Consider the following 23,375-nt stretch of genomic DNA (forward strand, 5'->3'; position numbering starts at 1 on the left):
AGTGACTATTCATCTTTGCTGTTGACGTAGAGAGCATTGAAGCAACCCAACTTGCACCAGAAGATGAAGAGAAGTTCTAGCTGAAAAAGATAAAAATGACTTTTATATATAATGAGTAAGGGTTTCAAAATCTATAGATTTCCCTCTTTAATCAGTGATCCCAGAGACGTCATGACCCAGCAGGATGTCCTCTAGTTTATGCAGAAGGCAGTAGGAGTGGTTACTATTTTAAATACCATAACACTTCTTCTCCTATTAGGAAATATATATTCAGCCTTGAGGAAACGTATTCCAGGCTTGGAATATGGACAATGGAAAGCAGTCTTTTCAGTGGCGCCAGGTCTGTAGTAAGTTCTTCCTGAGCCATATTCTCTTTTCAGGATGGTTACTGGAATCACCCTTCGTTGTGCCCTTTCCTGCCGTCATCTGGGAGCTGAGTACAAGCTCTCTTCAGTGGAAAAGCATGGTTTATTTTGATCAGAGGCCCAAGTCACAGCACATATTAACCAGTCACCCAGTGCCATGACTAACTTAACTTTGACCATATCTTATACACCACTTAGGCCCTACCCTAGAAGTTGGCAAAGCTCAAGAATGGGTTTGCAGAAATTTTGAAAATTCTATAATAGCATTTTGAGTTTGTTGATTTATTTCACCTGACGAACTCAAAACAGTTTACTTCCAAGGAGATCAATTCCCAGGAGGCCAGCATTGTGGCCTGGTAGAAAGAGTAGGAGTCCCACCAAACAGCCAGATGACCTTGACCCATCCCCTAGAACACGTTGGGCCTCTTTCTACATTTGTACAATAAGGGTCTCAGCTAGGTGAATTCTGAATTCCTTTCCAGAAACAGACTGCTCTGATACTCTTTCCAGAACTAAAATTAGATACTTGTGTAGTAAATCTTCTAAGTCAGCTCTGTGAATTCCAGGTAGAGTCAAACCTGAGGCATTTGTATAGGAGAGTTTTTTTGTAGAGGTTCATTAAATATAGCTTAAAAAAAAAGGGGGAATGCTTTTGGAGGGGAGCTGAGTTAAAAACTAAAAATAGATTAATTTTTAAACTTTATATGAAAATTTCTTTTTTTTTGTTTTTTGTTTTTTTGTGGTACATGGACCTCTCACCGTTGTGGCCTCTCCTGTTGCGGAGCACAGCCTCCGGACGCGCAGGCTCAGCGGCCATGGCTCACGGGCCCAGCCGCTCCGCGGCATGTGGGATCTTCCCGGACCGGGGCACGAACCCGCATGCCCTGCATCGGCAGGCGGACTCTCAACCACTGCGCCACCAGGGAAGCCCTATATATGAAACTTTTTATGACATATATATTAGTGTATAATTCAATGAATTTCAGAAACTGAACACACCATGTAACCAGAACACAGAATATTACCTGAACCTCAGAAGCCGCACTGAGCCCACTTCTAATTGTTGTATCCTCTGCCCGCTTCCAAGGATAACCATGCTCCCACCCTCATTCCATTGATTAGTTTTGCCTGCTTTTGTTCCTCATCTGAATGGGATCATGGACAACATGCATTCCTGTATGTCTGGCTCTTTTATCTAACATTGTATTTCAGAGATTCATCATTATTATTGTGTGTAGCTGTAGTACACACTTAAATTTTCCTCCAGAGAGACATTGCTTTATCTTTGCGCAACGACGTTATCATTCAAGTGACTCATTCGGGAGGGTCAGTAATATGCCATTATGAACAGAGAGAGGATGAAAGTGCTGGAGAGAAACCAGAGGCACTTTATAATTTATTAACATAGTGTGTTATTAATATATAATACAATTTACAGTATTGATTTTAAAAATAGAAGTCCTCTTTGGAAGGAGAAGGATTCACTTCCTGCTCTAAGACGTTATCATGCCTTGTCCAAGGAAAGAATCATTCCTCTGGTACCGGCAATGGCTGTTAAATTATAGGATTCTTAAAGATTGCCAGCTTTTCCTGGAGACTGAGAAATCGTGATTTATTCCCACCTTTCTGTGTCCTTATCCCTGCAATCCCTGCACTATCTTACCCTGCACATATGAGGTACAAAATAGCTATTTTTTGGGCTTCCCTGGTGGCACAGTGGTTCAGAGTCCGCTTGCCGATGCAGGGGACACGGGTTCGTGCCCCGGTCCGGGAGGATCCCACATGCCGCGGAGCGGTTATGCCCGTGAGCCATGGCCGCTGAGCCTGCGCGTCCGGAGCCTGTGCTCCACAACGGGAGAGGCCACAACAGTGAGAGGCCCGCGTACCGCCAAAAAAAAAAAAAAAGCTATTTGTTGACTGACTGAAGGGTCTAGCTAGCATTTATAGTGCCTTCACAGTGCCAGCCCCTGTGCCCAGATCTCCTGTTTACTCACCACAGCGACACTATCAGGCTGGTGCTATTATCACAGTTCGCTAGATGGGGAATCTTGGCCATCGGAAATAACTTATCCAGAGTCACTCAGACATTGTGTGGCAGAGCCAGGACCTTTGATCCCATGCTCTTTAGCCTTCACCGCGGTGCCTGCACACTCTATCTCAGGCCAACAGAAGCTGCGGTGGTGGCTAGGTGCTTGGATGCCCTGTGGCCAGGAGCTCTGCCAGCTGAGAACACGCGGCCTGGTCTGTCCCAGCCCCTTCCCCTGTGGCCATGTAGAAGGAGCCTGCTCCGTGGGCTCTCACTGCCCGAGCCCCGTGGGTGGCGTGTGATTTCCTCGCTGGCTTCCTCCTCCCTCAGTATCCCCCGCCAGCGCCTGCTGCTGGTGCTGACTGCCTGTCACGGGCTTCCGTTGGCCAACTCCTCCATCGGGAGAGGAACGGACGCAGCCTTAGCATCTGCAGTTTTCTCCACGTGCCGAGCTCCTCTCAGCCTCTGCCCCACCTCCCCCATGTGTATTTCATCTAGTTGCTGCCTAGTTAACCCACACATCTCATCTGGTATATATTGGCCCTTGATGATTATTCGTTGGAACGAAATGAATAAACGAATGGTAAATGAGACTTAAAAATTCAGTATTGATATAAACTTCGCTTTTTAAAAAATGTTGACTCTGCCCTCCCCACTACTAAAAGTGTAAGCGATGATAATGAATTAACATACAATAAAGAGGAAATGCAACACACCCATCCTTTTACGGTATGACATAAATGGGGATAGATCATTTATAAGATTCTGTGACCTCTTCTGATTCTTAGCATAGTTTTTAACCAGCCTTTATATAGTGGTAATCATTATATATACGCAGCATTTTGTGTTTTTAAATTCTTTTCTTGATATTTTGCATGTGTTGATGTTTTCCATAAATCTACGTGGACTACCTTGCTTATCATTTTTATTATAATATCCCACTGGATGGGCCTCCCGTAATAAACACGGGTTTTGCTTTTTGTAGCCAGTGCCCACCTGGCATTGCCAATTCTCTGGACTAGAGTAATTTAAAGGAAGCAGGTTGCAGGTTGTCTTGCTTGAGGAACTGGCCTTTTGGGCATTGTTGTGTCGTGATTACGGCAAAGCTGTGATGATGTGTCCCCCTATTTTATTCCAGGATGCTTTTCTCTGGCAGGCAGTGTGGCCATGTTGGGAGACCTGAGGAACTTTTACTGACGTTCAAGATATTCCTTGTCATCATTTGTCTTCATGTCACTGTGGTTACATCCCTGGAAGGTAAGGTGCCCATTTTCCTTCATCTTTTTCCTATTTTATCTGTGTGTGTGTGTGTGTGTGTGTGTGTGTGTGTGTGTGTGTTTATTTGGGATTGTTTTACTGTGGTAAAAAAAACATAACATAAAACTTACCATTTTCACCATCTTTAAGTATATAATTCACTGCCATTAAATGTATTCACAGTTTTGTGCAACGATCACCACTATCCAGTTCCAGAACACTTTCATCATCTCAAATAGGAACTCTGCACCCATTAAGCAATAACCTCCCTTCCCCCCTCCCCCCAGGCCCTGGTAACCTCTGTTATTTCTGTCTCTATGATTTTGCCTATTCTAGGTACCTCATGTAAGTATAAGGAATCATACAATATTCATCCTCTTGTGTCTGGCTCATTTCCCTTAGCATGTTTCCAAGGTTCATCCATGTTGTAACATGATCCAGAATTTCATTCCTTTTTAAGGCTGAATAATGCTCCATTGTATGTACATATTTTGTTTATCTCTTCAATGTTGATGGACATTTGGGTTATTTCCACCTTTTGGCTATTATAAATAATGCTAGTGTGAACATTGGTGTTTAAGTATCCGTTTGAGTCCCTTCTTTCAATTCTTTGGGGTATATATACCTAGGAGTAGAATTGCTGGGTCATATGGTAATTCTGTGTTTAACTTTTTGAGGATCTGCCAAACTGTTTCCCACAGAGGCTGCACCATTTAACATTCTTACCAGCAAGGCACAGGATTCCAATTTTTCTATATCCTCACCAACACTTGTTATTTTCTGTTGTTTTGATAATGGATGTGAAATGGTATCATTGTGGTTTTTATTTGCATTTCCTTAATGATTAGTGATTTTGAACATGTTTTCATGTGCTTATTAGTCATTTGTGTATCTTCTTTAGAGAAATGACTATTCGAATCTTTGGTCCATTTTTGAATTGGGTTGTTTGGGGTTTTCTGTTTTCATTGAGTTTTAGGAGTTCATTATATATTCAGGATACTAATCCTTTATTATATATATGATTTGCAAATATTTTCCCCCTTCTGTGAGTTGTCTTTTCACTCTTTTTTTTTTTGGCTGCATTGGGTCTTCGTTGCTGTGCATGGGCTTTCTTTAGTTGTGGCAAGCGGGGGCTACTCTTCATTGCGGTGTGCGGGCTTCTCATTGTGGTGGCTCCTCTTGTTGTGGAGCACGGGCCCTAGAGCACGTGGGCTTCAGTAGTTGCAGCACATAGGCTCAGTAGTTGTGGCACACAGGCTTAGTTGCTCCACAGGATGTGGGATCTTCCTGGACCAGGGATCAAACCTGTGTGCCCTGCATTGGCAGGCAGATTCTTAACCACTGCGCCACCAGGGAGTCCCTTTTCACTCTTTTAATAGTGTTCTTTGATGCACAAAAGTTTTTAATTTTGATGAAGTCCAATTTGTCTATTTTTACTTTATTGCCTGTGTTTTTGCTGTCATATCCAAGAAATGTCATGAAGATTTTTCCCTATTTTTCTTCTAAGAGCTTTATAGTTTTAGACCGGGGCACGAACCCGTGTCCCCTGCATCGGCAGGCAGACTCCCAACCACTGCACCACCAGGGAAGCCCCTATTTGTTTTTAAAAGTACCTACTCGAAGGCACTTCTGCATGGAAATTTAAGGGAGATAGAGAATCACCCTAATGAAGCAGCATCCATTTCAGAAAAGAGGATCCTTAGAAGCTTATGTGAGAATGGGAAAACGTACCTGAGGAAGGCGATAAAAAGTCCAGAAACCCCAGGGCTGCAATATCTTTGAGTACAACTGCCAAAAGAATACAGTGCTATGCAAATATAAAAAATCAGTATTTAAGAAGACATTATTAAGGACATACAGAGAAATACCTTACTTATTTAGAAGAGAGTTGCAAGACCAAGGAATCTTTGTTGGATAAAGCAAATATCTACTAGCAGCAAACAACAGCATAAATACAACAGACACACAGATGCACACAAACTAAATGGAAAACTTGCAACAGATTAAAACACAGTTGAGGGCTTCCCTGGTGGTGCAGTGGTTGGGAGTCTGCCTGCCGATGCAGGGGACACGGGTTCGTGCCCGGGTCCGGGAGGATCCCACATGCCGCGGAGCAGCTGGGCCCGTGAGCCATGGCCGCTGAGCCTGGGCGTCTGGAGCCTGTGCTCCGCAACGGGAGAGGCCATGGCAGTGAGAGGCCCGCGTACCGCAAAAAGCAAACAAACAAACAAAAAAACACAGTTGACAGTCCTTCAAAAGTAGGCACTGGGGCATATTGTCAAGAAGCCATGATACTTTACACAAAGAAATAAGAGCTAAATGTGTATTGACTGCTTACAATGTGCTGGGTTCCTATGTGCTGTATATACATCCACTCTCTTAAGCTGCTCAACCAAATCTATTAAGGGGAGATCCTAGTCTTAGCACCATTTCTCAGATCAAGAAACTGAGGCTCAGAGAGATAAGTAACTTGCTCAAGGGAGTGGCCGAGCTGGGAATTGTACCCAACTTGGAATTTTGTGCTCCTAACCGCAAAACCAGAGTTCTCAAACTTGAGTATGCATCAGAATCACCTGGAAGGCTTGTTAAGCCAGATTCCTGGGTCCTTCCCTGAGAGTTTTTGATTTAGTAGCTCTGGGGCGGGCCCTGAGAATTGACATTTCTAACAAGTTCTCAGGTGATGTTGATGTGACTGGTTCAGAGATGATACCACTACCTACACAACTGGCAGAAGACATAAGTAGGGAGAGAAAACTCCTCCAGATATATATCATGGGATACAAATTCTTTTATGGCCATGTGATGTTCATGTAAGCTGTGCTCAGACACATCATCTCCTTGGGGCATTAAGACACCACTGTGGGGGCTTCCCTGGTGGCGCAGTGGTTGAGAGTCCGCCTGCCGATGCAGGGGACACGGGTTCGTGCCCCGGTCTGGGAAGATCCCACATGCCGTGGAGCGGCTGGGCCTGTGAGCCATGGCCGCTGAGCCTGCGCTCCGCAACGGGAGAGGCCACAACAGTGAGAGGCTAGCATACCGCAAAAAAAAAAAAAAAATTATGAAAATGGGGCAGGTAAACATGAGAGTTTCATGGCTCTGAAACCAGCCTGAGTAGGGAAAACCTGTGTGGATGCTAAGGTCGCTGAATGTATTTCTTGCTCTGGCTCTCTGATGAATTGATTTCTTAAGGCAGTGGTTCTCAGAGTGTGGCCCCCAGACAAGCAACATCAGCATCACCTGGGAGCTCTTTAGAAGTGCAGATTCTCAGGCCCAGCCTAGACCTGCTGAATTGGAAACTCTGAGGGTGGGGTCCAGCAGTCTGTGCTTTAACCATCCCTCCAGGTGATGCTGATGCATTCTCAGAGAGCCACAGTCTTAAAGAATTGGCTGAAACATTACTGTGCCCCATGATATAGTAGAAAGGTGGTGAGATCTAGAGTTAGAGCCCTCCCCGTGCCTGCCACCTGCTATTTGTATGATCTCTATTTGCCAGTAGACTGACATGGGACTCTATTTCCTCATCTTCAAAATGGGTGTAATCCTGAGCTCCCCCAGTGGGCTCTTGTTTTTTGTTTTGTTTAAACATTATTTATCTTTTATTTTTTTAAATATTTTATTTATTTATATTTGGCTGTGTTGGGTCTTCTTTGCTGTGCACGGGCTTCCTCTAGTTGCGGCGAGCGGGGGCTCCTCTTCCTTGTGGTGCACAGGCTTCTCACTGTGGTGGCTTCTCTTGTTGCGGAGCACGGGCTCTAGGTGTGTGGGCTTCAGTAGTTGTGGCACGTGGGCTCAGTAGTTGCGGCTCACGGGCTCTAGAGCACAGGCTCAGTAGTTGTGGCGCATGGGCTTAGTTGCTCCACGGCATGTGGGATCTTCCCAGAGCAGGGCTCGAACCTGTGTCCCCTGCATTGGCAGGTGGATTCTTAACCACCGCGCCACCAGGGAAGCCCTGGGCTCTTGTTAAGGCTCAATATATGTTTTAAAAAAAGAACCTCCATGATGGCAAAGGTTTTTCTTTTTCTTTTCTCTGTTTCTTTTTCCAGCTTTATTGACATATAACATTTAACATTGCATATGCAAAGGTTTTTCTGAATGAAGTGTTTTGGGATCTGGAAAGGGCTAAATAGGAGTTCGTTATTGTCTTTCAGAACTCCAACTAAGAGTATTCATGTTATTTAATAATCACTTTGATAATATTTACCTGTGCCAGCCGCTGTTCTTTGAAGTAGGCACTAGCATTAGGCTCCGTTTTACAGACTTACAGGAAACCGAGGCGCAAAGAAGGTAAGCAACTTGCCCTAGGTTAAACATTTTGGTTGCAGAGTTGCAATTCGAACTCAGGCCATCTGACCCAAAGTTTGTGTGTTTAGCCACTACGCTGTCCTGTCTTCAGCATTCTTAACCTCTCTGCTACACTAGGTTGTGTACTGTGCTTGGTGGTTGTGTAGCTGTAGGTTAAACGTCAAGGTGGAATCCACTTCTGGACTGGATATTGGACTGGATCATCCAGACGGCTTATAGGCATCATCTCTCTGAACAGCTTTGGACTGAGGCAGGTTCTTTTCGGTTCAGGATGGCTTAGGTCTGGTCTTTGATGAAGGCCAAGGGGACCTGCTACTTCTACATTGGATAATCAGTTGCGTGGTAATGAGTGCCTGCTGTGTGCCTAGCATTACTGGCTGCTGAGAGGACATCATCTCTGACTCCAGGAAATTTACACTCCAGTTGGAGGGACATGACTATGACACATGAGAACAGTACAAACTGTAACTAAATCCTGAAGCGTGAGTCAGTGCTATAGGGCTTTAACATATGGCCTTCGGCCAAATCCGTGGGTGAGTCTAGTTAAATGTTAAGCCACCTGTAGCAGATGCTATTGGTGCGCTGCCCATCTCCCTTGGCCCACCCAGAGGTCACCTAGAGACGGATCCTGCACATGCTGGTGGCTCCCATGTCTCCCTGACTGAGAATGATCTGTACCCATGCACCCATGCTTGGCCTGTACATGGAACAAGCTAGTAGTGCCGGGGAGTTAATACCCCAAAGCAGTGAAGAATGGGAGTTCGTGTTTACCTATGCCAGCTTCCTTGTCCCTTGGTGGGACAATGCTAAGGTGTGTTCTATACACCTAGGAGATTGTTGGATTGGGCCACAGTTGCCCATAGTAGCAGTGTGCTAATTAATGTACCCATTATTGGCTTTACTCTCTTCCCTACCTCACTCCCCTACTCCCTCCCTCTGCTTCCTGGGATCATCCCCATTTGGAAACACACTCATTTTCCAAGTCTAGCCCAGTATTACTGCCTCTATGAAACCTCCCCTCACGTCTTCATAAGAATTAAATCTCTTCTGCCAGTGCTCCCTTTTCTGTTTATCCATGTCTTTTTATGCTTGTCACTTTGTATCATGTCATGATGTACTTCCTTTGCATCATGAGTCGTTTCAGCACATGGTCTGTGCCAGGTGAGAAGGGAGAATGAAGGTTTGGCAAGGTGGGTGGGAAACTAATGGGGTGAAAGCAGGCAGAGGGCCTGCTCTGGGGCAGGCCATGATGTAGATCATCTCATTTAATCCTCACAAAAACTCTTTATGGTAGATATTTTAAGTCTCAGTTTGCAGATGAAGAAACTGAGTGTCAAAGAGAGTAAGTCGTTTGCCCAGAGTCACACAGCTTGGAGGATCCCCCATTGGAATCAGTAGCCCGTACTGTTCATACTATACCAGGTTGCCCAGTAAGTGAAGACTGAATGAACGTGGCACTGAGGCACGGAGAGAAGAGGGAGAGGGAGCCTGAAGGACTGCCAGGGAGCAGCCGTTGCCCCTGGCTCTGGGGTATCTGGACTGCAAACACAGTGGCTTCGCCCTGGAAGCCTGAGAGATGACTCAGTGGCTCTTGACAGTGAGGAGGGATCGGACTGGCACTCCCTTTTTTTTTTTTAAACATCTTTATTGGAGTATAATTGCTTTACAATGTTGTGTTAGTTTCTGCTGTATAACAAAGTGAATCAGCTATACATATACATATATCCCCATATCTTCTCCCCGGACTGACACTCTCTTGTTAGGCCACTGACCAATAGAGAAAACCCTTAGACCTTGACACTTCCAGTTGTGTAATTTGGTGATGTTCGAGGGAGTCATTCGTGGTCTACCAGAAGCCCAAATAAGTTTTGGCGGGTAACTTACCTCTAGCCTCTAGCTCTCTTGGGCTGTGCCAATACCTCTTTTCTTTTCTTCCTCCCTCCCTCCCTTCCTTCCTTTCTTCCACTGCTTTTTTTTTGTCTTCCAAGAAGGTCTTCTTTTAGGTACAACTGTTTTCCAGAGCGTGAGATGACATATTAGTGGAAGATGGTTATAATTTCATTCTTGCAGAGTTGTCGTCCCCATTTGGAAACAAGTACACATTTGAGCCAGTTTGGTGACCTCATGAGCTATAATCCCAACTTACTGTCTTTCTGGGCTGGATCTAGATCTTTCTGTGCTGAAGGCATTTCTAGTGATAGATTTCTCTCTAATTCCCCTTGTCCAAGGCCTCACTGGCTTGTCTCCTCTTACTGTCTCATACTTTGTCCATCCAAGTCTTTGTTCTTCTTTCCAAACCCAGTGCTGGTCTCCTTGTCTCTCACTTTTCTATCTGTAAAATTGCGATTATAAATACCATAGTGCTGATCTGATACTCAGCCAATTTCCCAAGCCCCCAGAATTCCACACAGGCATGAGGTCACTTCTGCTGGGCCCTGACTCTTTCCCTGGCAGGTAGAAGTGGTGACAAGGAATGATAGAGAATCTAGATGGGTTGAGGGGGAAACTGAAAGCAGAGGACATTGTGTCCCACTTTCCACTTAGAACTCCGGATGAGAACCCCTCACAGTGGACTGTAAATCAACATGGGGCAGTGGCAGAGATGAGAAATGGTGGCACAGTGTGTTTAGGCAGAGTGAAGGCTGGAGGTGGTGTCCTCTCCAGGTCTTTCTCATCTCTTGTGTGACAGGGAAGGGATTCAAAATTGCCCTCGTGTTCCTAGTGGGTAGCTCTGTTGAGAGCCAGGGGCAGGGACAGGGCTGCAGAGATGACGGTGTGGACAGCTGAGACCAGGGGCCAGATGGAGGATGTGACAGACACCCAGTGGTGAGAGCTGAGAGGACCTAGGTCAGCAAGAGAGGGACCCCCCAGGCCAGGGTGGGATTCTGAGAGACTAGAACATGGGGCGCACTGGACACAGCCTTCAGCAGTGGATGCCAGCTGGACCCCCAGGAACCCTGCAGGGTGAGGGAGATCCCTGGAGAGACCCTTGAGAACCCAGTGCTCAGCACGAGGTGATGTAGGTCCTTTCTCCCTGCTGTGCAGAACACTGGCACCCCATTCCTAACCTGGAAGCCATCTTGACTACCAGAAGGAAGAGGAGGGAAAACGAAGATTGCGCATTTATCTGGAAGACATTGAGTTACCTAGAGACCATTTTAGAGCGGAAGAGAGAGCTACCTTAAATCATCACGTTTAAGGATCCCTTTCCTGTACCTCTGGAATGGAGGCTCCAAAACAAGATGGAGTCATCCTAGACATCAAAGGAAAGCTCAAGGATTTCTTTTTAATTTGTTTATTGTCACCATTGTTTGTACATCTAAATTATGTCTATACATTTTATAAGATTTTTAAAAAATTTTTTATTTATTTATTTTTAGTTTTGGCTGTGTTGGGTCTTCGTTTCTGCGCGAGGGCTTTCTCTAGTTGCAGCGAGCGGGGGCCACTCTTCATTGCGGTGCGCGGGGCTTTCACTGTCACGGCCTCTCTTGTTGCGGAGCACAGGCTCCAGACGCGCAGGCTCAGTAGTTGTGGCTCACGGGCCCAGTTGCTCCGCGGCATGTGGGATCTTCCCAGACCAGGGCTCGAACCCGTGTCCCCTGCATTGGCAGGCAGATTCTCAACCACTGCGCCACCAGGGAAGCCCCGTATGTCTATACATTTTATACTAACTCTAAAACATCCATACTGAACAGTTAGGATGTGTCAGGACACTGCTAGCAGTGGTGAAGGCCATCATGATATCCTGAATTCTGCTCCTCCTCCTGGTTTTATCTTTGCAGGTATGAAGGAATATCTGGTCAGGTCCTGTCTATATCCTCCATAGTGTTAGCACATAGTAAGTGCTCAATAAACTGGCTGGTTGGTTGGTTTTGATTTGCGGCTCTAGTCTAAAGCCTAGAGATACACTAAAACAAGGACTGCTCTCCTCAGCTTACACCACCAGCATTATCCTTATCTGAACCCAATGAGTTCTGATACAACATATATTCCACTAAACTTTTGTGTAGACCTCAGTGAGGTGGCTGTACATTGGCTCCAATTACCCTTAAGGAATGTATTTCCTTTCCTCCATGTGATGAAGGGGCTCGGCTGATTGCCTGTTAAGAGTCCTTCACACTTTGACATTGTGAGTTCGATTACCCAGTAGGATCAGTCTTTGGATTCCTGATTTGTTGTCCTGGGATACCGGGGATCCTTGAGGTCTGCCTCGAACTAAGAACCACTCATCTCTGCAATCCCATTTTAAGGCTGCTCTCCTATTCAAAGTTCCTAATATGAAACTGGAAACAATTTAAAAGTCCTATTTTCTCCAGACTACTTTTTTTAACTTGACGTGATTTCGAAAGCTCTTAAAGTTACTGTGAAGCCAGTGAATCTCTTGATTTCCATATTGATAAAAGCTCCAGACATGGCTTTTGCTGACTGGTAAATCTCCCAGTTGCCAGTGCTATCCTTGCCTTGTTGTACATGGAAAAGTCCCAGTGTCTCTTTGTAGGATCCAGTGGCAACAGCACATAGCACTGAACATTAAGAACAGCGGTAGCAACCCATCTGGACATTTCTGTAGGTCTTCGTGGTCTACAGAGCACCTTGGCATATACATCATCTCCTCATGTCCCCCTGAGGTGGGTGGAGAAGTTTGTATTATCCCCACTTTGCTGATGAGAGGACTGAAGCGCAAAGCAAAGGATACTTTTCTAGGTTACCCAGCAAGAGACAGTATCAAGGTGCTGAAAGCAGCTCTCCAGAACTCTTTCTTGTACACCAGCCTGCACGAAGTGCTTGCTTTTAGTTATAGGAGTATGTTTTATCCAAGATCTTTAACAAGGGTGACTTTAACCATGAGGAATGTCCCTCTAAATGAGGAGTTGGCAAACTTTTCTTTAAAGAACCAGATAATAAATATTTTGGCTTTGTGATCCTTATGGCCTCTGTGACAACTACTCAGCGCTGCCCATGCAGCTCAAAAGTGGCCCTAGACAATATGTAAATGAATAGATGTGGCTTTGAGCCAGTGGAACTTTATTTGCAAATACAGTTGGTGGGCTGGATTCGGCCCATGGACTGTAGTTTACAGACTCCTTCCTGGTCTAGACAGTGCAGAAGTGGTGCGGCACTTACTACTGATCATTTATATTACACCCATTCCTTGCTTTTCTTCTTGCTGGCTGAGCCTGGCTTCGTAGGGTGCTCCCCTCTTTCAGCACTCAGGAGTAAATCCTGATTATTCTAAGCCACCCGTGGAAATGCTGTTCCTTGCCAATATTTGATTTAGGAGTGGGTATGTGACTGAATTTTTTTTTTTTTTTTTTTTGCGGTATGTGGGCCTCTCACTGTTGTGGCCTCTCCTGTTGCGGAGCACAGGCTCCGGACGCGCAGGCTCAGGGGCCATGGCTCACGGGCCCAGCCGCTCCACGGCGTGTGGGATCTTCCCGGACCGGGGCACGAACTGGTATCCCCTGCATCGGCAGGCGGACTCTCAACCACTGCGCCACCAGGAAAGCCCTGTGACTGACTTTTGACCAAAAAGCCACCTGGGAAAATCTGCTGGGGGACTTCTAGGAAAACATCCCCACTCCTGAGACTCAATGAAAAAGAGTTTCTCTTCTTACTCTGGACACGCACTGTCCAATATGATAGCCACTAGGCACATGTGGCTATTTAAATTTAAATTAATTAAAATTAAGTGAAATTAAAAATTCAGTTCCTCAGTCACACTAAGTCACATCTCAAGCGTTCAGTATTCACGTGGGGCTAGTGGTTGCCGTACTGGACGGTGCAGATATAGAATATTTCCATCGTTGTAGAAAGTTCTCTTGGCTAGTGCTGTGCCTAGACATTTTCATGTTTGGATTTGATGCCTGAAACAGTGGTAGCCATCTTAAAAACACTGAGAGGAGCTAGGGAGTGCAAGTAGAAAGTGGAGATAACCTGAGTTTTTGAAAGGTTGAGTCCCTGAACTAACTGTATCCTGAGGCTGAATGAACCGACGGCTGGAAAAGGCCTGGCTCTTTGTTGCCATCACTGAGCTGTAGGACCAGCCTTAGAACTGTCCGCTTTTGGAGTTCTTGTTAGGTGGCTTAATTGAATGTCCTTAATGTTTGTGATACTTTTAACTGAATGTTCTGCGACTTGCCTCTGAAAGCATTCTAACACATCTAAGTTAACTTTACAAAGGTTTACTGTGTGTCACATCGTTTTAAATGCTTCGTGCGTTACCTCCGTGAATCCTGATAATAGTTACGGTCAGGTGTTAATCCTTCATTTTCTAGATGAGGGAACTGAGGCTTGGACGGTTTGAGTCACTTCCAAGTTCACACAGCTGGAAAGTAGAAGTGGTGGCATTTTAGAACTTGTGTCCTTAACCACTTCCTCAGTGTTTAGTCCCTGAAGCAGTTGAAAATGTTTTTTTACACGACTTTGACTGAAACTTTGCCATATTCATTTATCCTGGGATGGGTTTGTACCTCCAAAGGATTAGATAAAGATTAAGAGAGATCTGAGGAATAAAAGCAATAGTTCCGCTGATTTAATCTGTTAAGAAGTAAGTTGTTCCAAGAGAACATGCTGTTGAAATGTACCTTGATGTGGGTACAGCTTTCCTTCAAGGAAATAACAAGAAACAGATTGATCTTGGCAAGAAGCCTCATGTTCACAAGATGACAGCGCTGTAAAAGAAACCCATCAAGATAGATTGAGAGTGCTTTTGCAACAATGTCTGTGGCAATTGTGTTTGTTTTTTTGTGTGTTTTTTTTTTTTTTTTTTTGCGGTATGTGGGCCCCTCACTGCTGTGGCCTCTCCCGCTGCGGAGCACAGGCTCCGGACGTGCAGGATCAGCGGCCACGGCTCACGGGCCCAGCCGCTGCGCGGCATGTGGGATCCTCCCGGACCAGGGCACAAACCGGTGTGCCCTGCATCGGCAGGCGGACTCCCAACCACTGCGCCACCAGGGAAGCCCAATTGTGTTTGTTTTTAACATCAGTGTCCTATTTGACCTATACCCTTCCCTCTTCTTTCCCTTTAGGAATGCACACAGCATAAAGTAAAAGTTACTCTCTTGTTGCTCTAGTATTTAGTATAGTATAGAATTTTGTTAATTTAAGGACGAGAGAAATGAAAACTATCAAATGGGTGGTGGTGTTGCTTTGGTGAATAAATGAGAATTGCTTATAATTATCTGATTAATTGAATAAACAAGGACTGAACACATAGCTGTCTTGTGTCTCAACTCTGTAGCCTTTTTTGCCTTGCTCCTAATGTAAAATAGGCCTTGTCATTACACTGGTTACTGCTTTGGATTCACAGTAAAGGCTAACCAATTCTGGGTTTTGGTGTACAGGCAGGAGGGATGAGTTTGAATTAGTGAAGAACTTTCAGTCATAGGATTTTTTTTCAAAGTAGAATTTTAAAACTTTCAAGTGAGTTGCATAATATCACTAAAATGTAAACTCTGTTTGAGGCCAGGGGTTTGGTTTTATTCCTGCTATAACCCCAGTGCCTAGCATACAATTGGCCTTCAAAAATTGGAATAAGTGAATAAGCTTTGGGCAAATCCCTTCATGTTCTGAGCTTCTTTCCTCCCTTGTAGACTGAAGGGCTTGGACTAGTTTGGTATTTAGTCTTTTCCAGACCTATGGCTTATGTTATAATTCTTTTCTTCCAGTGAACTCCAAGTCCTAAAAGATACTATCTTTCAAATGGTTTATTTAAGTAAAATTTTCCTCCCATTTTTGTGCTGAGCAAAGACAACAAAGATAACTGCATCCAGTGTTTGTGATCAGTAGTAGAAAACCAGGAGAGATGTAATTTCAAACAAAGCAAACATCACACTCTGTTTTCTCATGAAGTCTATTGTGGGTAAATAAACCATTTTTGAAGTAAAGAAATATAGTATAAGTCACTACCTTTGCCACTTTTCTGGATTTACAATATTATACTAGGTCATCTTCAAGTCTCCTTCGCCTCTGAAATGGATTTCTATGAACTTCCATTTCCTGATGTGTAATACAAAGTGATGGAACCCCACGGTCTTTCTAGGAGATGTCTTCCTATGATGCTAACCCATGGAAACTTGAATTAGACGAACACAGTTTTGTAATAGATATTCTCACTAATCAAGCATTAGTGAATAGATAGGAATGTTTTAAAGTTAGAATGGAAATCACATACATGCAAATCTTGGAAAGAAACTATCTTTATGATTTTTTAAAAACGCCCCTCTGCAAATTACTGCTATCACGTTGTTTGTTTTAAGGAAAAAAAAACAGTTTATTACATAAAGGTAAACTTTATCCAAAGACACAGAATCATGCAGAGTGAATTAATAATAATTACAGGGACTTCCCTGGTGGCACAGTCATTAAGAATCCGCCTGCCAATGCAGGGGACACAGGTTCGAACCCTGGTCTGGGAAGACCCCACATGCCGTGGAGCAACTAAGCCCGTGCGCCACAACTACTGAGCCTGAGCTCTAGGGTCCACGAGCCACAAGTACTGAGCCTGCATGCCACAACTACTGAAGCCCACGCACCTAGAGCCCATGCTCTGCAACAAGAGAAGCCACCGTGATGAGAAGCCTGCGCATCGCAATAAAGAGTAGTCCCCGCTCGATGCAACTAGAGAAAGCCCATGTGCAGCAACAAAGACCCAGTGCAGCCAAAAAATAAATAAATAAATGAATTTAAAAAATTTAAAAAAATAATAATTACAACTTACTGTTGGAACTGTGATAAAAATACTTTGTAAATGTAATATAATTTCCTTCAAAGCAAGCACCCCCATTTTTACAGTTGAAGAAATATAAGCAGAGAAATGTCAGAAACTTACTCAAGGCAGAGCAAGGATTTGGACCTCTCTCTCAAGAGCCTAGTCTCTTAATCACATTTAAAGTTGGTTAAGGAGGCATGCTCATTCATCCATTGGAAATATATGGACATGGGCCTTTTATCCACATGGAGATTACTAACTCAAGAGTTACACATTATTAAAAGTGAGGAGTTCCAGATCAGACTTCAAAGCTCATGACAAGCCAAAGACAATAGAAGGGGAAAACAGTAGAACAGGAGCCGCCAACATACAGAGGCCTAAGGGCCTCCTAAGCATCTTCTACCCAGAAGTGCTACAGCAGAGGTTAAGGTTTACACGGCTTCAAAACAGAGGGAACTCAAAAATACAACTTTTTCACCTAAGGATGCAGCAAGAATATCCATAATTCAGCCGTTCTCTGTGGCTTTTACTAGTATGTCACTGTTTACGGAACTGGTTTGTCACACAGGAGTTCTACAGTTGGGGGTCATGAAAAAACATGATATGGATGTTAGCTAGGAGCAAAGCTGGGGAAGTGAGTCACAAAGAAGGGGGGATTCATATTCAGCCTCAGAGTGGCAAGGACTCCCCCTCCTCTGATTCATATTGATTCCCTGACTTTTGACCTAGTCAATATGAGGGCAAAGAACTGGAGAAAAAATGACTGGGGAGAGTGATTTTAGCATTAATTTTGACCTATCATTAGTTTAATGGGTATCATTACTCTACAACACTCAAATTAAGTCTGATGTGGCAGAGACTGGCTGGCAGCTCACCAAAGCTTTCTTCCTTAGCACACAGCTAGACTACATTTCCCAGCCTCCCTTGCAGTTAGAAGTGGCCATGTGGCTGAGTTCTGGCCAGTGGGTGTGGGGAGAAATGATGTTTGCCACTTCCGGGCTTAGCCATTAAAAATCTCTCACCTGGGGCTTCCCTGGTGGCGCAGTGGTTGAGAGTCCGCCTGCCAATGCAGGGGACACAGGTTCGTGCCCCGGTCCGGGAAGATCCCACATGCCGCGGAGCGGCTGGGCCCGTGAGCCATGGCCGCTGAGCCTGCGCGTCCGGATCTTGTGCTCCGCAACGGGAGAGACCACAACAGTGAGAGGCCCGCGTACCGCAAAAAAAAAAAAATCTCCCACCTGTTTGCCTGGCTGGATGTTGCTCTCCAGAGCAAACTTGGAATCTTCATGTTGAAAATGGCAGTGCCTCTGTCAGCCTGGGTTCCTGAATGATTGCATGGAGCAGATGCTGCTCTCTCTGTCCCACCCTACCCTCCACTCTAGGCTGCTGATTGGACTTCACACCTGGAAAATTAACTTTTTTTTTTAAGTGTCTGAGATTTCAGCGTTTATTTATTGTAGCAACTTGCCTTACCTTAACTAATGAGGCAGGGTAGTTGTTACATCTCATTCATTCTGCCATTGGAAGGTGGGGTGGGATGGGCTAGGCATCCCTTCTTTCTTGAGATCATGTATGAACCCAGGTTCATACAATCTAAGAAAGCTGGAGGAGGCTATTCTGGGCACTACCAGATTATCACTGTCCAATCAGGAGAGAGTCATTTGTAGTCAGGGGACTCCACCAGAGCTGCCCACTCCCTTTGTGCCAACCCAGGCCACTGGGACCTCCACAATGTGGTATAAGGTTAAGACTACAGGCTCTGGACTTCCTGGGGTCAAGTCTTACCTCTGCCATTTATTAACTCTGACTGTACCAAGGTATTTAATCATTGTGCTTCAGTTTCCTTATCTGTAAAGTAGCAGTATCTCTCTCATAGAGTTATATGCAGATTAAATGAGTTAATGCATGTAAAACAGATGGCTGAAATGCATTTGACACGTTGTAAGAACTCCGTAAAAACTATAGCCGTCATCACTAGAGACCAGCATGATCTAATAGAAATTTTTGTGATAATGGAAGTGTTCTATATGTGTCCAGTACGGTAGCCACCAACCACATGTGGCCACTGACCACTTGAAATGTGACTGAGAAACTGAATTTTAAATTTTATTTAACTTTAAATTTAAATAGCCACACGTGGGTAGTGGCTACCATATTGAACAGTACAGCTATAGGCCATTTGTTCTAATTGCTTCAGAATTTTTTGAATTAGTGGTTTTGGGTTTTTTTTGGATATATACCCAGGAGTGGAATTGCTGGGTCATATGGTAGTTCTATTTTTAGCTTTTTGAGAAACCTCCCTGCTGTTTTCCACAGTGGCTGCACCAATATACATTCCCACCAACCGTACGAGGGTTCCTTTTTCTCTACATCCTCGCCAACATTTGTTATTTGTTAACCTACCTGCCGCACTTGAGGGATTCAGAGCAATGTCATCTGCACTGTTGGGGTTTGATAGGTTAACTATTCTGCTTCTCCCTCACCGCAACATCCCCTACATCCTCTCATCTTACCTTAGAAGTGTCTGTTGAACCTCTCTTTTCATGCCAGCTTCCCAAGCACCGGTTCAAGTCGTCATCATGTCTTGGCTAATCTACTGCAGTAGCCTGCTGTCTGGCCGTCCCACTATAGATCACCCTCCTCGTTTATTTCATAGCTATGTAAAAAAAATATTGTTCTGTGCCAGGGGCTGGGGAGGATGGGGAGTCCGTTGTGCAGCCAAGTCCTTACCTTAGGCTCCGCACCCCCGGAGGACCTAAGCTAAGATGCCAAGGGGGTCACTGCTCACCTGTGAGCTGGCAAAGAGTGGCGTGATCTGAGGGAGACTGGAAGAGTTTCTGTACCCTACCCACTGGTGCCCCACCCCCCCACTTCCAGGTGCTTCTGCACTTAAACATCTACCACAGGGAACTCTCACTACCCATAAATGACAGGTGCTTTGGAGTGAAAGAACATGTCAGCTGACTAACAGCAGAATCAGCCGAGACACTAGTGGGCATCCGGGAGGAGAGGGGCACCCAGGCAAATGTTGCTTTCCTTAAGCTGGATCTCTTCGGGAGGAAACGGAGATAGCCCTGGAGTGTGCATTCTCTATGGGGGCCACTTCGCCCCCATGGGAATGAAAATTGGTTCTTGGGGGCCAAAAAAATTTATTTGTTTTTTTGGCTGCGTTGGGTCTTCATTGCTGCGCGCAGGCTTTCTCTAGTTGCGGCGAACCGGGGCTACTCTTCGTTGTGGTGCACGGGATTCTCATTGCGGTGGCTTCTCTTGATGCATAGCACGGACTCTAGGCGCGTGGGCTTCAGTAGTTGTGGCGCACGGGCTCAGTAGTTGTGACGCATGGGCTTAGTTGCTCCGCGGCATGTGGGATCTTCCCGGACCAGGGCTCAAACCCGTGTCCCCTGCATTGGCAGGTGGATTCTTAACCACTGCATCACCAGGGAAGTCCCAAAATCTTACATATTACACAGGGCTGGGACTTGGATGAGGCAAGTGAGGGGTCTAGGGCACAGAATGTTAGGAGACACCCCCTCTTAGGGCTGTGTGTGTGTGTGTACACACATACATAAATACACGCATACATAAATATATACATACTGTTTGGATGGCAAGGAGTGTTGTGGGTAAGGGAATGGAAAGGGTCGGGCAAAGGGGGAAAGTGTTGTGATTTTAAATAGAGTGGTCTGGATCAGTCTCTCAGAGAAGGTGATATTTGAGCAACATTTGAAAGAGGCAGCAGGGCAAACCAAGGGGTTCTCTGTGGGAAAAGTATTTCAGGCAGAGGGAGCAGCAAGTGCAAAGGCCCTGAGGTGGGACTATGCCCAGTGTGTTGGAGGAACAGCAGGGACACCAGAGTGGTTGGGTGAGGGGAGAGGAGGGGGAGATGAGGTCTGGATAGAGGGCCATGTTTCACGGGCATGTGGGGAGATTCCATGAAGAAGCATGGGTATAATGCCACTGTAATAAGTGTTCAATAGAGGCCAGTTTGCCTCTCTCCCTCCCTGCCCCCTGAAACACTAAGCAGTATTTACCTTTCAGACTGAAAAAGCTCCAGAAGCTACCAGCCTTCAGAAGTAGAGTGAACCCAAGTTGTGGCTAGCATTTTATAATGGAAAGCACAACCCAAATACTCCATTATCTGCACTGGCCTTGACGGGCAGCCTAGATTACTGTCTATGTGTCTAACTTCAGGGGGGCTGGGAAGGGGGGATGATGCCCTAAAACCCCCACCTGTCAGAAACAGTTTATTTCAAGGCTCTCCTCCTTCCTAAAGTATACATCCCTCCCAGTGGAATGGGGTGGGTGGCCAGCAGGTCAGTGGCTCTTCACTGTTTTAGACCACAGCCCAAGATGAGAAGCAGCCCAGTATAGTGGGGCTGGAAAGCCTAGGCTCAGATCCTAGCTCTGTCCCTTTACTACACACGTTATTTGACCTCCCTGTGCCTCGGTTTCCCCATCTGTAAAATGGGGTAACTTGCCTCGTATTGTTGTTATGAGGACTAAATGAGTTAATATTTATGAAGTGCCTGGTCACAGTAATGCTATATACATGCTTGTTAATTTAAAATAGAGTCCCTTTTGGGACTCTACTGTTCCCAGAAAAAAATACATATGAATACACACAAATTTGCATTCTATTCTAGGGCATTTATGGACACTCCAAAATGCATCTCCTAGATCCTCAAGGGAGGGACTGTGTTAACCTCTGAGAGAGGCCAGATCATTTCTGGAGGGGTTAAGGGGCGAGAGGGCGGGTGAGTGGTACCGTGTGAGGACGGGAGAGGAGCAAGACCCAGGGGCTGGGGAATCAAGGCCACGTTTCACCCACTTCCCGTTTTGGCCACGGCCCACCTAGAATTGCCAATCGTTTGCACTTTGGGAAAATCCACCAGCTAGGAGGTGAAGTTTTCTTTAGGGATGTCATTATCAATTGTTTAATAAAAACGTTGTGTCAGAGTATTTATTGAGCACTGTGACGTGAGATGGTCACAGCTCAAGTAAACACATTTTGGCTGTGCCGAAGTAGAAATGTTTTCAGTCATTTTGTTGGTTCTGTAGTAAAATCTGAAAAATACAGTTCTTGTAAGAGTGTCTGTTGTCCCAAGCCCTGGAGAGCCACTGTCATAATAATTTTGTTTTGTTTGGGGTTCCTGTATAAGAGTGCCTAGGCGTGGCACCTTGTTTTGAATCATCTCTCTATGGAACAGTAATTCAATCCAGAGAAGGACTGTCACCGGATTACAAATTTTAGTTGGTTCTAAAACATTCATGCAAGGGGGGCTAGTTGTATTCTCTTTAGATCCACTCATAGAAGATTAAGCCTTTATCTTTCCCATCCAACTTCGGGGAGAATGTGCTGGGTGTAAAGAGAACCAACTGTCTGACGTTTTAAGTCTTACGTCTCCCACATATCAAATAGCAGAAGAAAAATGAAAACCTCAGAACCCTCAGACATGACCTTGTATGTCTTGGGTGCAGGTTATTCGGGAGGTGATCCCAGGAATCAGGAGTGAGCGAGCAGGGAGAGGGCATTAGGAAGAGGAAAGGCTGATAAAGGGTACGGTATTGAGATCATTGCTGTAGGCAACGTTTGTGATACGGCAGTTGAATGGCCATTTTAGTACACGTTTAGAAGATCTGTTAAGCAAGCTACCTGCTGTGATTGGCAGTTATAGCTATGATTCCAAAGTACAGATTCTGAACCATAGCCATCTAAGAAGTATTCTCAAGTCTTTCCTTCATGGACTCTGCCTCATTGCTCTCAGATCTTTTGCCCATCTTTCCCCTGCTGTGCTTTGTATCACAGGGACCTGACCCCTTGCAATATTTGCATTAAATTGATGCTCTTGAACTGCCTGTCATATATTCATGACTGCTGGAGACTCCTTAATGATGTCATCAGTCAATGCAAAAATGCAAAGCCCTGCACTGGATTCCTAGAGGATAGTAAAGAATCAGGCAGCTTAGCATTTAGTTGGGAAAACAAGACATACAGTGGAAAAAGTTAAATAACAGTGCCGAACAGTATATGTCCAAATGCCAAGTGAATGGTGTAGCCAATGAATAAACTTTAAGATACTAAGAGGAAAGAGCCGTCTCCATCAGTTTCATGCCAGGGCATGCTTTAGGGGGCTGGAGAGCTGACAGAAAGGGGTCATCTGAAACTTCCAATTTTGGAAGGGTAAGAATTTGGAATTTTATTTGAAATCTCCTAATTCTTAAATGTTGGTAAGAAATTCAAACTTTCAAAAACTTCAGTGTGAGTTCCATCGTGTGGGCAAGATAGAACTCGTCGGGGAGCTGAGCTGGGATTGGGAGCCAATGGTGTGCGTGCGGGGGATGGTTTACTGAGTTGGGTGAGAAGTCAGACGCAAAGAACGTTAAGATCCTTGCCAATGAGAAGGTTCTGGGTTCTAATATTTCACTTATATGTGAGGCGATCAAGATCTGGGCTTAGAAGGGGGCAGTGGGCATGGGAAGAAAGGAGAGGTAAGAGAGAGATTAGGGAATATTAATACCCTCCATTTATGTACTAGTTTATGGTCTACACAGTTTGTCATTGGAGGTAGGATAGAATAGAGGCCCAGAGGGTAAGCTTTGAAGTCAGACTGCCTGGGTTCATATCCCAGCTCTACAGTGAATTCCCACGGAGGCCTGGAACAATTCACGGAACCTCGCGCAGCCTCAGTTTCTCAAGCGCTAAAAAGGACTGATG

At 45.1% G+C, this 23,375-nt stretch overlaps 1 protein-coding gene across 33 annotated transcripts in view; it reads left to right on the top strand.

The window, feature by feature from the left end:
• Positions 1–23,375, top strand: part of ADGRG2 (adhesion G protein-coupled receptor G2) — a 155,738-nt gene that overhangs the window by 80,411 nt on the left and 51,952 nt on the right. For 32 of the 33 annotated variants that reach the window (XM_067723460.1, XM_067723462.1, XM_067723449.1 and 29 more), the window contains exon 2: positions 3,530–3,648. In XM_067723460.1, coding sequence (XP_067579561.1) covers positions 3,530–3,648 — 119 coding nt within the window. Of the gene's footprint in view, positions 1–259; positions 348–3,529; positions 3,649–23,375 lie in introns of those variants that run through there. The other variant, XM_067723468.1, reaches the window with a different exon arrangement.

This window comes from Pseudorca crassidens, chromosome X, assembly GCF_039906515.1.
Source record: "Pseudorca crassidens isolate mPseCra1 chromosome X, mPseCra1.hap1, whole genome shotgun sequence".
NCBI classification, from domain to species: Eukaryota; Metazoa; Chordata; class Mammalia; order Artiodactyla; family Delphinidae; genus Pseudorca; species Pseudorca crassidens.